General features: G+C 29.8%; 1 protein-coding gene across 1 annotated transcript in view; it reads right to left on the bottom strand.

Annotated features, from left to right (window-relative positions):
* Positions 1-14,341, bottom strand: part of Enoph (enolase-phosphatase E1) — a 37,010-nt gene that overhangs the window by 11,387 nt on the left and 11,282 nt on the right. The window contains exons 3-5 of the mRNA XM_075366501.1: positions 9,831-10,021; positions 6,508-6,640; positions 2,905-3,037 (exon numbers count right to left, since the gene is read on the bottom strand). Of these exons, the coding sequence (XP_075222616.1) occupies positions 2,905-3,037; positions 6,508-6,640; positions 9,831-10,021 (457 nt within the window). The remainder of the gene's footprint in view (positions 1-2,904; positions 3,038-6,507; positions 6,641-9,830; positions 10,022-14,341) is intronic.

Below are 14,341 nucleotides of genomic sequence, written 5' to 3' on the forward strand. Positions count from 1 at the left end.
AGCAAAGAAGTAGGTACCTTATTGATTTTTTTTTTGTTTAACTGATGTTATAATGCTGTGTTTACTGGTACAATTTTTCAATGCTAGAGAAATCTAAAACCCATATTTTTAACAAGAACAAACGATTTCACACTTAATGCTTTGGATCAGTAACATTGTATCCCAACATAACCTAAAAAACCACATTTTTAATCATAACTTCAATATCAGTAGTGAACCAATTTTTAATTTTATTTGTAGCAAATTACTTGTCATTCAAAGGGCCTTCCAATAATGAGTTGTCACAAGCTACATTATCTCATTTAAAAAAATAAATTTTCAATCCTTGAAAATTTAGATATTATTTAAATTACAATATTATTACATTAATAATTAATTACTGTAAGTACTAGTTTAGTTCAGAATCAGTAAGCCAGTAAAACGAAAAGAAAGAATCATGTTGAAACATCATTTCAATACACTTTTTAATATGGGATTTTATTTTTAATTAATCACTGTCACTGTCCACGTCTGTAGAAGAGTTACTGGTAGTCTCCACGCCGCTCTGCTAAAGGTCTTCACTATCATCAAGTTCATTAGATATTCCGCATTTTTAAAACTTTTCCTTACTAATTCCGTGGAAATACCTTCCCAAGCATCTTTTATCCAAACACAAATCTGGTTAAAATCTGGGGGTCTGATTCTTCCTGTAGGCATGAGAAAGAAATCAGTAATTTCATCAATAATCCATTTACCGTACAGTTGTTTTAATGCAGATTTGAACATTTTTTAATGTAGACATCTAGTGGTTGCAACAGAGATGTCAATCCGCCTGGAATTATTACTTGGTCTGTCAACCCTTTTTTAAAATGTCTTTCACTTTATCAGTCGTATGCCCCCGCTCCTGATAACTATCCATTACTAGCATACCGGTATTTTTTTAATTATGTAAATCTCCTGATCACTTTTGCCGTACACACCTGATCCAATCTAAAATTGAAGGTTTCGTCCATCCAACCTGATTCCTGTGCTCTGATAACTCCATTTACCTGTACAGTACCTGTACGACGATGGGTAACTGATAGTGTAACTGTAGTGTCATTAGAACCGGATGCAACCTATACAGAATGAATCGGTTTTATAAAAATACTGTTACTTCGTGCCTATCGATAATATGAACAGGATGTTAATAATTAAAGATGTATTCTGTATAAGCAGCATCCGGTACTGATAAACGAAAGCCTAATGTAACTATATTTGTGTGATTGAATTTAGGTACTTCTAAGAAAATGTTTAACCCACCGGGTTGGTCTAGTGGTGAACGCGTCTTCCCAAATCAGCTGATTTGGAAGCCGAGAGTTCCAGCGTTCAAGTCCTAGTAAAGCCAGTTATTTTTACTCGGATTTGAATACTAGATGGATACCGGTGTTCTTTGGTGGTTGGGTTTCAATTAACCACACATCTCAGGAATGGTCGAACTGAGAATGTACAAGACTACACTTCATTTACACTCATACATATCATCCTTATTCATCCTCTGAAGTATTATCTAAACGGTAGTTACTGGAGGCTAAACAGAAAAAAAAAGAAAATGTTTACTTTACATAAATTATCCTGGCTAAAGGCTATGTTTCAAGTAAGCCCTGCACCCTTATTTTTTCTCTCAAATTCTAAGAAAAAAAGTGGGTACTCTAATAAATACGGTAATTAAATGTTACCATTGTCATTTAATATTTTTGAGTTGGGGTAAGTGTAGAGAATAGGATGGGTTTCATCCCTTTAAAAATAATTTTAAAAAGTCCTCCCCAACAATGGTATACATGCCTGCAAACAGAAATACAATGGGACTTGACAACCTGGGCCTGCAGGCCCAGTATTTCTGCAAACAGAAATACAATGGGACTGATAGCTGTTGAATAATAAATGTGGTAACTTTTCAAAAATCACCCGATACAGGTCAAGAGGTTTTCCAACCTCAGGTAAATCATTTTGTTATCACAGTACCATTATTCAACCCCAAACATCCTAAGAACACAAGTCAACATAAGCATTTAAATGTATCATTACTTGGACTTGAATCACAGCTCTGTAAGTATTTCAAAACAACCACAATCACAATAGGACTGAAAAATAAAACATTTTTAGTGAAGGAAATGTTTTCTTATGAAAAAAATTAACCAAAATTTCAAAATCAACATCACTCAAGACTTTAAAACTCAATACAGAAAATGAAAAGGTAGAAATAACTTCTATCAGCATGGTCATGGACAAATATACACACTTCTGTTTTCAGTGAAAGTATTCATGTTATAAAGAATGAAAATAATATAACAATTTTCCACAGAATTTAAACTATCTATAGAAAGAACTAGTCAAATCATTTATAAACTGGAATCAGAACAAACAATGAGCAACCAGGAAGACCATTACTGTCAACACCAGAAACTTTGCATGACTCTCACCAACTTGTAGGTATGTATTACATTTCTAAATGTTAAGTACATAATATTCACATAAGATTTCTGCTCTGTAAGAATTAAATCCATCTTGATTATGATAAACGTGAAGATTTCTGTTGACAACTCTTTAATTTTAGCTGTAATACATTTTAATGTTCAACAATTTATTTTTCTTGGGTGAAGCCAAAGAAAAATTCCAATTTAATGTTCTAATTTAATAAAATAAAGGTTCCAATTTAATGAATAAATTAATATGTAAAATTTTGAAATGTGACAAGCCAAATCTGTTTCATCATTGCTTTTATAAAAAGCAGGTATGCAATATGGATTTTCAAGATGTTGATACATAGTCTAATAATTTTTTATGGTTAATAATAAAAAACTTCCAATTAGCAGTAAATACAAATACACAATTTGTTTAATAATACAAAAACTAAAATTTCTTTTTTTCTTTTATTTAACTTACCTTTAGGCACATCAGTAAGAAAAAGGACATCTTTTGCACCACTAATGGTTTCTGTCAAATTTTCCAGTATTTTAGTATAACTACTGGATTCAGTCTTTGCTCCAATGTTTGTATCAAAATGACCAGAAAACACCTAAAAAATAATAAAAACATCAATGTTTTACATGTACATAAAAAAAGCAGCATAAACATGACAAAACAAATAACATGATAACTGCACTTCATCATAAGTTTCAACAAGATTTTATTACAAAAAAAAGAAAGGAAAAATGACAAAATGTAAGAAGTATCATAAATTTCAAAATTGAGGGGTTTCACAGCTTAACATTTAAAAGAACTGTGACTGATTAATTAACTCATTCAACATAAACTCCAAAATCTGAAAACTGCATCATGTACTTTTTACAAAGTGCACAATTTCCATCATTACCAAACATATTTTATTGTTACTTCACAAAATAACAAAAGTGAATAATTTTTTTGTTTAGAAATAAATGGTAAAAAAATCCATTATTAATAAAATAAAATTTAAATTATTACTGTTATTATTGTTACGGTTTCTATTTATGTTTAGTATGTAATGAGTAATTTATATTATTTGAAGATTTTTGTAAAAACTTATTTTAATGTTAATAGAGAACAATAAATTAGTACATGAACTAATATAATGCAAAACACTAAATTAATCTATTAAGCATAAATTTCCCATAAGTTAATATCCTACAACATATTAACTTTATGCAAATCACATTAATCTGTAGCACACTGCAAAGTGTAATCAAGCTTGGAAAAACCTAACCCTAAGAAGTTATAGTTTATATAAAAATAACTACTCAACTCAATATGTACCTGTAATCAAATTTCATATCCAGATAACCACTTACTAATTATATTTATCAGCTCTGCTTTGAGCAAGATTATTTCTGTATCTTCAAAGTACTGGAAACCTGTTTTTGGAAAAGTTCCATTTCAACTTAACTCCAGTGGCTTTCTTCAAAAATTATTATCAAGCAAAGATGATATAGCATTAAAAATCAAAATATGATTTTAATTTGTTCAGAACTGCATGGTATCATCTTTAAAGTAGAACAGGAAGTTTGAATGACCTACAGTTTAAAGAGGTTTTTCTGAAAATCCATTTATAAATGGATCAAACAATTTTGTATTTCATCCAAATTTTTAAGAGCATCTTGATGGGAGTGCTAGTCATGTGTCACACCAATTATTAATCATACTCAAGAACTTAAGCATCTAGTATTTTTATTATATCTAATAATCATTCAATTATATTCTCATTCTCAGCTACCTTTACGCAAAGTATTGAATAAATTTTTATTAGTATTACACATAGTCGCAATTGCCAGACTGTTACCGAAGTTTAAAAAAATTTAAGTTTTTGTAGGTAATTATTTTAAACATATGAATAAATATAGTTTTATTGCTCTGGCAGGCACCCTACTTCTGACACAATCAAAGCACAATGGTTCACTCTCCTCATGAATCGAAGTTGGCTTATACAAACGCATAGAAAAGTAGGGTTCAATATTTTAAAGAAAGTAGGTGAAATATAATATAAATCAGAAAAAGATCTATTTTTCAAAAATAAACCTCCTCATTCATTACAAGAATGAGGAACAATCATAATATTAGTTACAGACTACTGCTAGTTTATTAATTAAAGAATATGACAATGAAAATAAATGAAATATATTAAATATAATTAAAAATAAATGCATTATTTTAATTAACAAAAGTTAAAATTCAGGCAAAAAAAGGAAATATTTAGAAGAAAACACTTTGTATTGAGTAATAAGAATCTACAAATATTGACTCGTGTGTATTAAACTATTCAGAATGTCTGCAGTAGGTTAAATATTCAAATGGAGAGTTTATGAATTTTTAAACAGAAAGCATTGCTCAAACAAATACAAATTATGCAGAATGGTTAGCAGGTGCTTAAAAAAATCCTAGTATACTGAATGAATTAGTTAATGAATTGAATGTAATTAAACGATTATATTTCACAATACTGTCAATAAAAAAGTAAGAACAAAATAATAACATTACATTTAAGTTATTGCATTACTTTAACATAAATAATCTACCTAGTTTTCTAAAATGTATCATATTCTTTCATTATAATACTCTAAAATTTACATCCACTGGCATAAATGAATACTCAAATAATAGAATCTCTTTTCTCCTTTGATTTTGAAATCTTTTTAACTTTGGCAACTGCAGTCACCTCCCACAAGTTAGTGAAAGATGACTACAGAAGTTAATGAATGCCATATTAACATAACAAAATTTTAAAAAAATTTGCAAAATATATTTTTTTCTTTTCAATGACATGACAATCAGTAAAAATTTATATAGATTTAAAATAATTTATCAGTTTTCTTTACCAAGAAACTGAAAAGGCAAAAAGAAAAATGTAGAAACAGAAAAGACAAATGACATAAAAATAACAATTATCTCACCACACCTTTCATACTATGTGAAAGATATTATCACAGCTATAGCTTTCATACTTAACAGAAGTTTGAGTAAAGCTAATCAGCTTCTCGTCGATTCTTTGAAGTATTTTAAATCTGGCCAACAGATACTCAACATAATCATAGTTACCATCATAATATATACTACAGAGAGGGGAAGGAAGATTGTAGCTGCTTTATTTGTCTGTTGATTGCAGCTAAATATAGCCGTGGATAGCTCATATAAGCCTTTAGACACTGGTGGACACTTTTTTATTTTATTAAAATTAGTAGTAATAATTTCTCTCATTACTACACACAAACATGGTTAATTTTGCAGTAAAGATCATTATAAAGGCCAGTATAATACATCTAACTGAAATTAAAGATGTTTATAAAATTTGGCTTTCCTATAGTTGTAATCAAAACACTACTTTTACGTCTACTTTTTTTTTGAACTCTTATTAATTAACAACTTTCTGTATGTTAAACATTTTTTGAATAAGCCAATTTAGTCATTCATTAGGAATACACTTATACATTATTGATGCATCTAGTATTTTCTCTTCCTGAATTTTTACCTTGGCTCCAATTTCTAAAAAACCAAAAAGACACAGTTAAAAATGGATTCAATTTAATTATTAGATTTTGAAAAAAAAATAAATAAATAAAATGTCAGCATGAAGGCTTTCAATTACACCAAATCTGGACGCAATGAGATTTCTCAACTTTTTTTTTTGACAAATCTAAAGAAATAAATTTCTATTGTACTGTCTATTTCTGGTAGAGAAATTCATTTTTGGTCTTAATTAGGTAGGATGTCATTTTAATCAATAACCTCCAAAAATCCTGTGTGCATTTATGCACACAGGAATTTCATGCACAGGTATTTTTTATGCAAATTGTAAGGCGTAACAAAATTACTCTGTTGGCCAATGTCTTCGTATTAATAGGAAAGATAATTATTGTCCAGCCAATGCCCTTTATTATCCTCTTACAAAGAGAAATGGAAACAATTTAAAATTAATCACTTGAAAACAAACGATTATATTTTTACTGTGAAACAAATTATTAAATTTGAGAAGTAAACCAAGGAAATTAAAAAAAAAAGAAAATAAATTACACTCACAGACAATAAATCACCTTCCTTGGTATTACTGAAAAGCAATTTTTGAGCTTCAACACTGCCAGATGAATATACATAGATTTTTTTACCCGCTTCAGTCCATGATTTGAGGCAGTCTTTCACATCATCAAATACACTTAAAAAAAAGAAAGAAGAAAATATTAAAAATTAAAATGTTTTACAGCATTTTTAACATTAAAAAACCAGTATTTCATATTGTTCAATTGTAACAAGTTTTATAATTCTAATTACTGCTCTATAATCTTCCAACACTTTTATATAAACATATTTATTTATCTTTAACTTTTTGTATCTTTTCTTACAAAAGAAGCATTTAGGTGAAATTTGTCTAAATAAAATCTTTAATCAAGCAATATATATAGTAATTTTTGTTAAATCTATTTTTGGCTCAGAAGAAAAATCTTGACACAATTACCCTCTCAACGGCTATGCTGACCTGGATGAAAGCAAAAGATTCCTTTGGTAATACAGTATCACTAGACAAAAACACTACTGAATTTGGCTGTACAAGAAGATAAAAATGAAAAAATATTTAATGCTAAGAGTTGAAAGGCACTTACATAAAACACACATAAATGAATATAACAAATACTGATGAAATCTTAACAAAACAAAAATTGTGTTACATATATTGTTATTTGAATGGTTTTAATGTATTTCTTTTTCTACTATTTTGGCCTTAGAAACTGCTACATTATTTTTTTATAATGTGAAAAAATCCAGATTATTTTTCTGGATTGCGTTATCTATTATTTTCTATTAATTCAATATATTTTTCTTACGTTAACAAACTCTATTTATAAAAAATCCACATCAACATCATGCAGTTTGTAATTTAAATGCTCACATTACTAGTAAAAATCAATGAATGAGTATAAAAAGGTTTACAGTATTATTTTATGATTTATGAATGAGATAAATATCTCGCCACTAATTTTATAATTGATACGTTTTACTGATGAGTACACCTAGTAAAACTTGAAAAAAAATTTCCTGAAGTTTTACATAGGTGTACTCATCAGTAAAATTTTCTGGTGAAGAATAAGTAAATAGATATCGTTCAAAATTAAAAAAGACTGCTGCACTCGACATTTAAAAAAAAAATTTCTCTGTTAAGAACATAATTAATAGTAAGTTCTTCTTAAAACTGTGCACAATAGGGCTACTCAGAAAGTAATTTCAGATAAGTTATTAAAAAACACCAATTAACAAAAAACAATTTATTATATACACCTTATAGCTACATCTCTTAGCTTTTTCCCTACATAATTGCCATCCAAACTAATACACTTGTCATATCTGTAAACCTGTTTTTAAATATCCTCACATAAAACTCTGCTGCCTGTAAATTAAGCCAAGTAGTAATACTGTTTTTCAACTTGTCATTTTCAAAATTCTGTGTTGCTAATCATTTCTTCATTTTTGGGAAAAGGAGGAAATCACTGGGAGCCAAACCAGAACTGTAGGGAAGATGATGGTTAAACAACTCTCATTTGAAAATATTGATTTGGCACTGAGTTCGTAATGCAGTATGCAGACGATCAAACTCATTTATTTTTTCTACTTACACATTTACCAAACTTGACAATAATATTTCTCTAGTACCAGTATAATATATATCCTTATGTTTAAACTAATCAGCATAAGTTTTAGGAGATTTACACATTTCAAGACTTTTATATGAACAAAACCAATCACAAATATGAAATTAAGGACAAATAATACTAATATTTCATTAAGATTCCTAATTTATCTTGTTTTGTAATTATAATAAAATTAATTTTTTTTTTAAATCTGAAATTCAGTGCGTTCAAAAATTTGCTGTGCACTAGAGGTGTAATGACAAAACTTTCTTAATTATTACTTTGTATTTTTATTTCATTATTTTACAGAAATGGATATTATAATATTCATTTAATATCCAATAACTATTTCAGTTATTATAGTAACTGAAATAGTTCATAAAGGTGTTGAAAATGACTTCCTCCAACATCAACACAACACACCTTTCAATTTAACCAGCTGTTAAAATGGATTGTCTTGTACGTATGCCATTACTGCACTTTTTAGTTTGTCAATTATGCATGGTCTGTTGTGATACACTGATTGTTTCGCTGTCCCCCCCCCTACAAAAACTGATCTGGGGGAGTCACATCAGATCATGCAGGCACAAAACCTTCAAAATGTTTTGTTCGCCAAACATTTTGTAAAAAAGTCATTGATCTGTTAGCTGTATGCACTGTGGCACGATCTTATTGTAACCGGCAGTGATTGATTTCCACTTCTGTTAATTAAGTTTGTTAAAATAGCACAATAAGTATTCTATTCACACCAACCCAGACTCCAATTTTCCCTTCATGAATAGATTGTTTGTGGAATTCAAAGGAGTTAGTCGTTGACCACAATTGTGTATTTTGTGAATTAATATATCCTCCCAGATGAAACTATGTGTAAAAAAACTAATGTTGATGATACCTACAGAATTTTGGTAATATAATGTTTAAACCATTGACAATAATTTAATCTTTTGGCATTATATATAGGTTTCAATTCTTGAACACACATTATTTTGCAGGGGAAAACTTTCATTTCTTTTCTTATAGTTTTATGTAGATATGAAGTCTGATATCTTGCTGCGGTGCTAATTTATTGCATTGACTTCAATGGACTTTCAGCTACATCATCTGAAATATCAAGCAGCTCCAGTTCATTTACCCTAGGGGGTCTTCCATTTCAATCAGCATCTTCAACAGAGCCTGTTGCCCAAAAGTTTTTGATAAGAATTCAAACTGCACTGCAGTGAGTAACAGGAGTATTTGGAAACTTTTCAGAGAACTTGTGCTTCAATAAATCAGTATACTTTTCACCTTCATCAAAGACATGTTCAATGAGAAAGACACATTCTTCTACTGAAAGAACCATTACATTTCTTGCAATTATTGGTTCCAACAAATGAAACAAAGCATGTTCAATCACAATTCAACAACTGATGTCTTGTTTTATTACTGAGCAACGCCCAACACACCCACAGAGCAACGATCCTAACGCTGAAAGAACAGAATGAACCACATAATTCTAAAGTACAATACACAGCGTCTTTCTGAATGCACTGTGTATAAATCCAATAGGCTCTGGGAAGTCCTTTAAGTAGTGCACTTAAGATAAATTAATCAAATATTTAAGACTAAATAAATAACTTTTCCATAAATAATAATATTATAATTTCTCCAGTTCCTAAATGATAAAATAACAATAATCGATGTACTGAAATTATGCTATCAGAAAACATTATCAAAACTACTCACTGCCCAATTAATTTTCCTGAAGAATATCCATTCCTCCAAATATGACCTTGAATCTCCTTCAGTGCTTTTGTTTTCCTATCATTATCCATTTGCCATAAGATGTTTTTAACAAGAGCTGATTTCACATCATCATCCTCTCCTTCTGGAATTTCTACAACGCCCTCTACTCCATCAGCTTTATCTTTAACTGCCTGAATGACATAAAATTTTTCTTGGCTAAAAATATTACAGTTGAGTAATAAGTAAGTATCACAAATACAACTACAATTAAATGACAAGAGAAACTTTTCTCCCACTTTTAAAAAGTATGTAACTTTTTATAACCAAATTATAATTACAATTATGATCACAATAACGACAACCATAGTGTCTAATCTTAATTTCTTAGGAAAAAAAGAGTAAGATACCATCATCTGCATGTTCCCCTTTCATCATTAAAAAAGAATAGACCAATTTTTCCCATTTAATCATTAAAAAAGGAAGGACCAATTTTTTCAGTACAATAGTTTATGGTTCTTAGCACAGCTTCATTAAGCTTCGATACCTTAGCCTGGGCTGCATCAGGCACAATGAATTCTCTCAGGAAGAGACCCAGCTAAGTGAAACTAAAAATCTGAAGTCCAGTTTGAATAGTAAGTGGGCTGAAAAGTAATATTGGCTTAATTATCTTAAAATGAAATAGGTTACAAAAGAAATGACGAAAGCAAAGAGATCCCTGAACAAGCACAAAAGTGCAAAGGAGTATTTTGCTTTGAAACATAAGAGGAAAAAAAGACAAAAAATAATTTAATGATTACAAATTTACACACTAATGAGACAGACATTTATTTTGAATGGACACTCATTTCGATCATTGAAGTCATTTTTCCCTGATGTAAGAAAATGATTTTTCAAGTTATCACTAAAAAATTCTATTTTTATTCTGTATGACAAAATAACTGTACATGCTACAAATTGAGCCCTCTTGTCCCATTTGAGTTTCAAAATAGAGAGAAATCGTTGGGCCCAAAATCAGGACCATGCAACATCAAAGTATGAAGTGTTCACTGTTCATCAAAATATAAAGCAACATCACTTTCACAGTTATCTGCCACTAGGATCATGAAGATGATACATTATTAGCATTGGTGTTTTTCAAATTCTACAAACAGGTTTTTACAGTTACTTTAAGGTTCTGTTTTATAGAGTCTAATTCAGGGTATATCAAATAAAGGCCGAAATGAATTAAATTAATATAAAAGAGTCACTAAATTAAAATTTAGAGGAAGTCAATTAGTGAATTAGTATGAAAGGTAATAAAGGCACTGATTTTACACAATTTACATGGAAAATGTTAGGGTTTGCAGACCAGATTAAAGCAAACTTTTTAAACAAGACAGATTTGAATTGAGAACCACTATCAGAGAATAATCTTACAGAAAGTGAAATTAAGGGAAAAACTTACAGAGCTCCTTAATAGTACGAAGGATGGCTGAAATATGCATACACTAGAACAGAGCAGGAAAACATACATTGCACAAATCAAAAGGTAGTGCGACATCAGTTTCATTCCCCTACCACTAATATTCCATAACTAACTGACCCAGGCATTCCCATTTTGTATCAGTCACTGTTGTAATGGAGTCAACTATGCCTGCTTTGACTATAAAAAAAACATGCAGTGATTAAATTTTTAACAGCAGAAAATGTGAATGCTAGTGACATTCATCTTTGTCTAAAAGCCATTTATGCTGATGGAACTATCATCAAAGTACTCTTAGTAGATGATGAGTAAAATTTTGTGCATTAGAAGCTGATAAAGTGAATACTGAGGATGAAGAAGCTTGTATGGTCGACCTGTTTCTGTGACTAATGAGAAGCACCAAAAGAAGGTGGATTGATTCAAAATGACAATCACATCACAAAACAACCAACCTCCACCCAGATATGCTTTAGAAAGAACAATTAGAATACACTGTTGCACAACTGGGCGACCGTAAAATGTTTACGATTGATGCCAAGTACTCACCAAAAGGAGCAAGCAATGAAAGGAATATTGTGGACAGCTTCTGAAAGGTTACCATGATCAGGAAGGTAACTACGTTTTCAATATTATGATGAGAGATGAAATTTGGATGCATCATTATGACCCACAAGAAAACTGGAAAAGCACAGCCTGTTCACCATAGTTAACTGACACTATGGATCACCATAAACAAAACATAACCCTTTGCAAAAAAAATTCTCTTGACAATGTTACCATAAACAGTTAACTGACTACCTGAAAGCTGGATAAACTATAAATTCTGTACATTAAAAACCCAAAAATGTGAATCATATTTGACAATCCACAGAGATGATAATTCTGCAACACAAAAGTGCTTACCCACATACATCATGTTCAACCAATGAGGCTCTTGTGAAATTGAAATTTGAACTTGTTCCATACCCTCCATATTCACCAGATTTGGCACCGTAAGATTTTCACTTCCTTTTCATAATTAAAAAGATATATTAAAGGAATTAATTTAACCACAATGATGAACTGAGAGGTTGAACTAAGAGGTTGTGGAACAGGGAAAGACAGTCAGCAATCTTCATTTTTTTTTTAACTTTTTTTTTAATGGAATAAGAAAATTGGTTTGCCACTGGGAAAACATCTGTAAATGGAACTAGACTTAAGTATTAATTTCTATAGTGAATAAAATGTACTTTTATGACACTTTACTTATATAATTGACTGTGCATTACATTTCAGCCATCCCTCATAATTTTATTAATAGCTTTTTATCAAAGTAAAATTACTTTTTATCAAATTAGGATCAGACAAACTTAGAAAAGGTGATAAACATGTCACGGTCATAGAATCACAATTGGTTACAAGGCAATATATCTAAAAAAAATATATATTTTTTTTATACAGGAGCATTAGCTATCAGAAAATAAAAAACAAAACTAGCTGCTGATCAGGCCACATAAAATGAGCATAACTTATAGGACAACTTTTGGGAGCACTAGTTTGATGAGGGACAACATCTTGAATTGACGTCTTTCTAAATGATGAGTTCTTTAGATACTTGATTTTTATAAAGAAAATTATTGAAAATGCGTTTTCTGATAACAGTTACAAAATAAGAACTTAAAGAAGAGGGGAAAACTATTTTTGGAACATTTAAATTCCAGGTTTTGAAAACAAGTCCTGTTTGAAATACATCAAGCAAAATTTTTCTTTTCAGCTTTCAACTTCAGGGTTAATTTGGAAAATAAGCTCTCAATTTCTTTAGTATCAAAATTTATAATAGAGTATCCAGGATCACTTAACATAAGACTTAATAGGTAAACAGGGTGAAAAACAAACATTAGATTGTAAAGAATCATCAAATTCTAGGAAACACAGCAGAAAGACAACCAGCAACTGATGTGCATCAGACTAGGGATATTATAAATGAGTTAAGCTTATTGAACGATTTATTGATTCTCATACAAATTACCAATATTCTTAGGGAAGGAATTAAGCAGGCAGCTTACTTCAGCTAAATAAAGGAAAAATATTTTTTTTGAAGATAATTAACCAAACTTAAGAATCTTTAAACGAAGGAAATCATGAATAGTACATGTTCAAAGTGGGTCACTAGATACAACAGTAGAGGACATAATATGGCCTAAGAATGAAATACTATCGGAAAGTGAGTACAGAAAAATGCTGAAAGCAAGGGTAATATGTTCAAAGTGATCTAAAAACGTTTGGAATAAAACACCAAATTTATATTAAAAAGTATTATAAGAGCTGTAGAAAATAGTCAGATATTTAAATACAGAAGAAGGATTTGGTGATATAACCCTGATAAAAGATAGGTAGTGATAAAATATTTAGCATTAATGAACTAATGGAGCAGGTGTTGGTATTACGAAGTGGGATAAAATCAATTTTAATAACTTGACAAAGTTTAAGGTAGACAACTAAATTACTACATGGTCTCTACTTGGAAAACAGGATACAAGAAAAAATAAGCTGGAATATTGGAAACTAGAGAGAGCTTTTTGTTAGTAAGTTTTTTTTTAATTTTCTCATGAACAATTTTATTAAGAGAAGCTTTCTAACAAACTTTCAGGAGATAAAAACATGATTTGACAACAGGTTGAACAATTGTGGTACTCAAACTTAGTTGAGCCAAGTTAAGACATAGTAAGATTATGACCAAAATAAAGAAAGTAATTATGACACATAAAAATTATCTTGAGAGAAATACAATTATGTTTTTCTGAAAATTAAGAATTGCAGTTTATGAACACAATATTTTAACGGAAGAAACATGTCTGGTTAGTTGGGAATGTTTTTTTTGAAGTAAATATTTATAACAAAATTTCTACATAAATGTTAGCCATTAGTAATGAAAAATAATTACTGTCAACAATAAGAAAAAGTAAACCTTCATGAAAATTCATTAATTTCTATATGTGCAGTTTTAATATCAAAGAGAAAGAGTTAGCAGTCAAACATTTAAGAAAAATGGTAAATTTTGGATTTATAA

This window comes from Lycorma delicatula, chromosome 5 (genome assembly GCF_047948215.1).
Source record: "Lycorma delicatula isolate Av1 chromosome 5, ASM4794821v1, whole genome shotgun sequence".
NCBI lineage: Eukaryota > Metazoa > Arthropoda > Insecta > Hemiptera > Fulgoridae > Lycorma > Lycorma delicatula.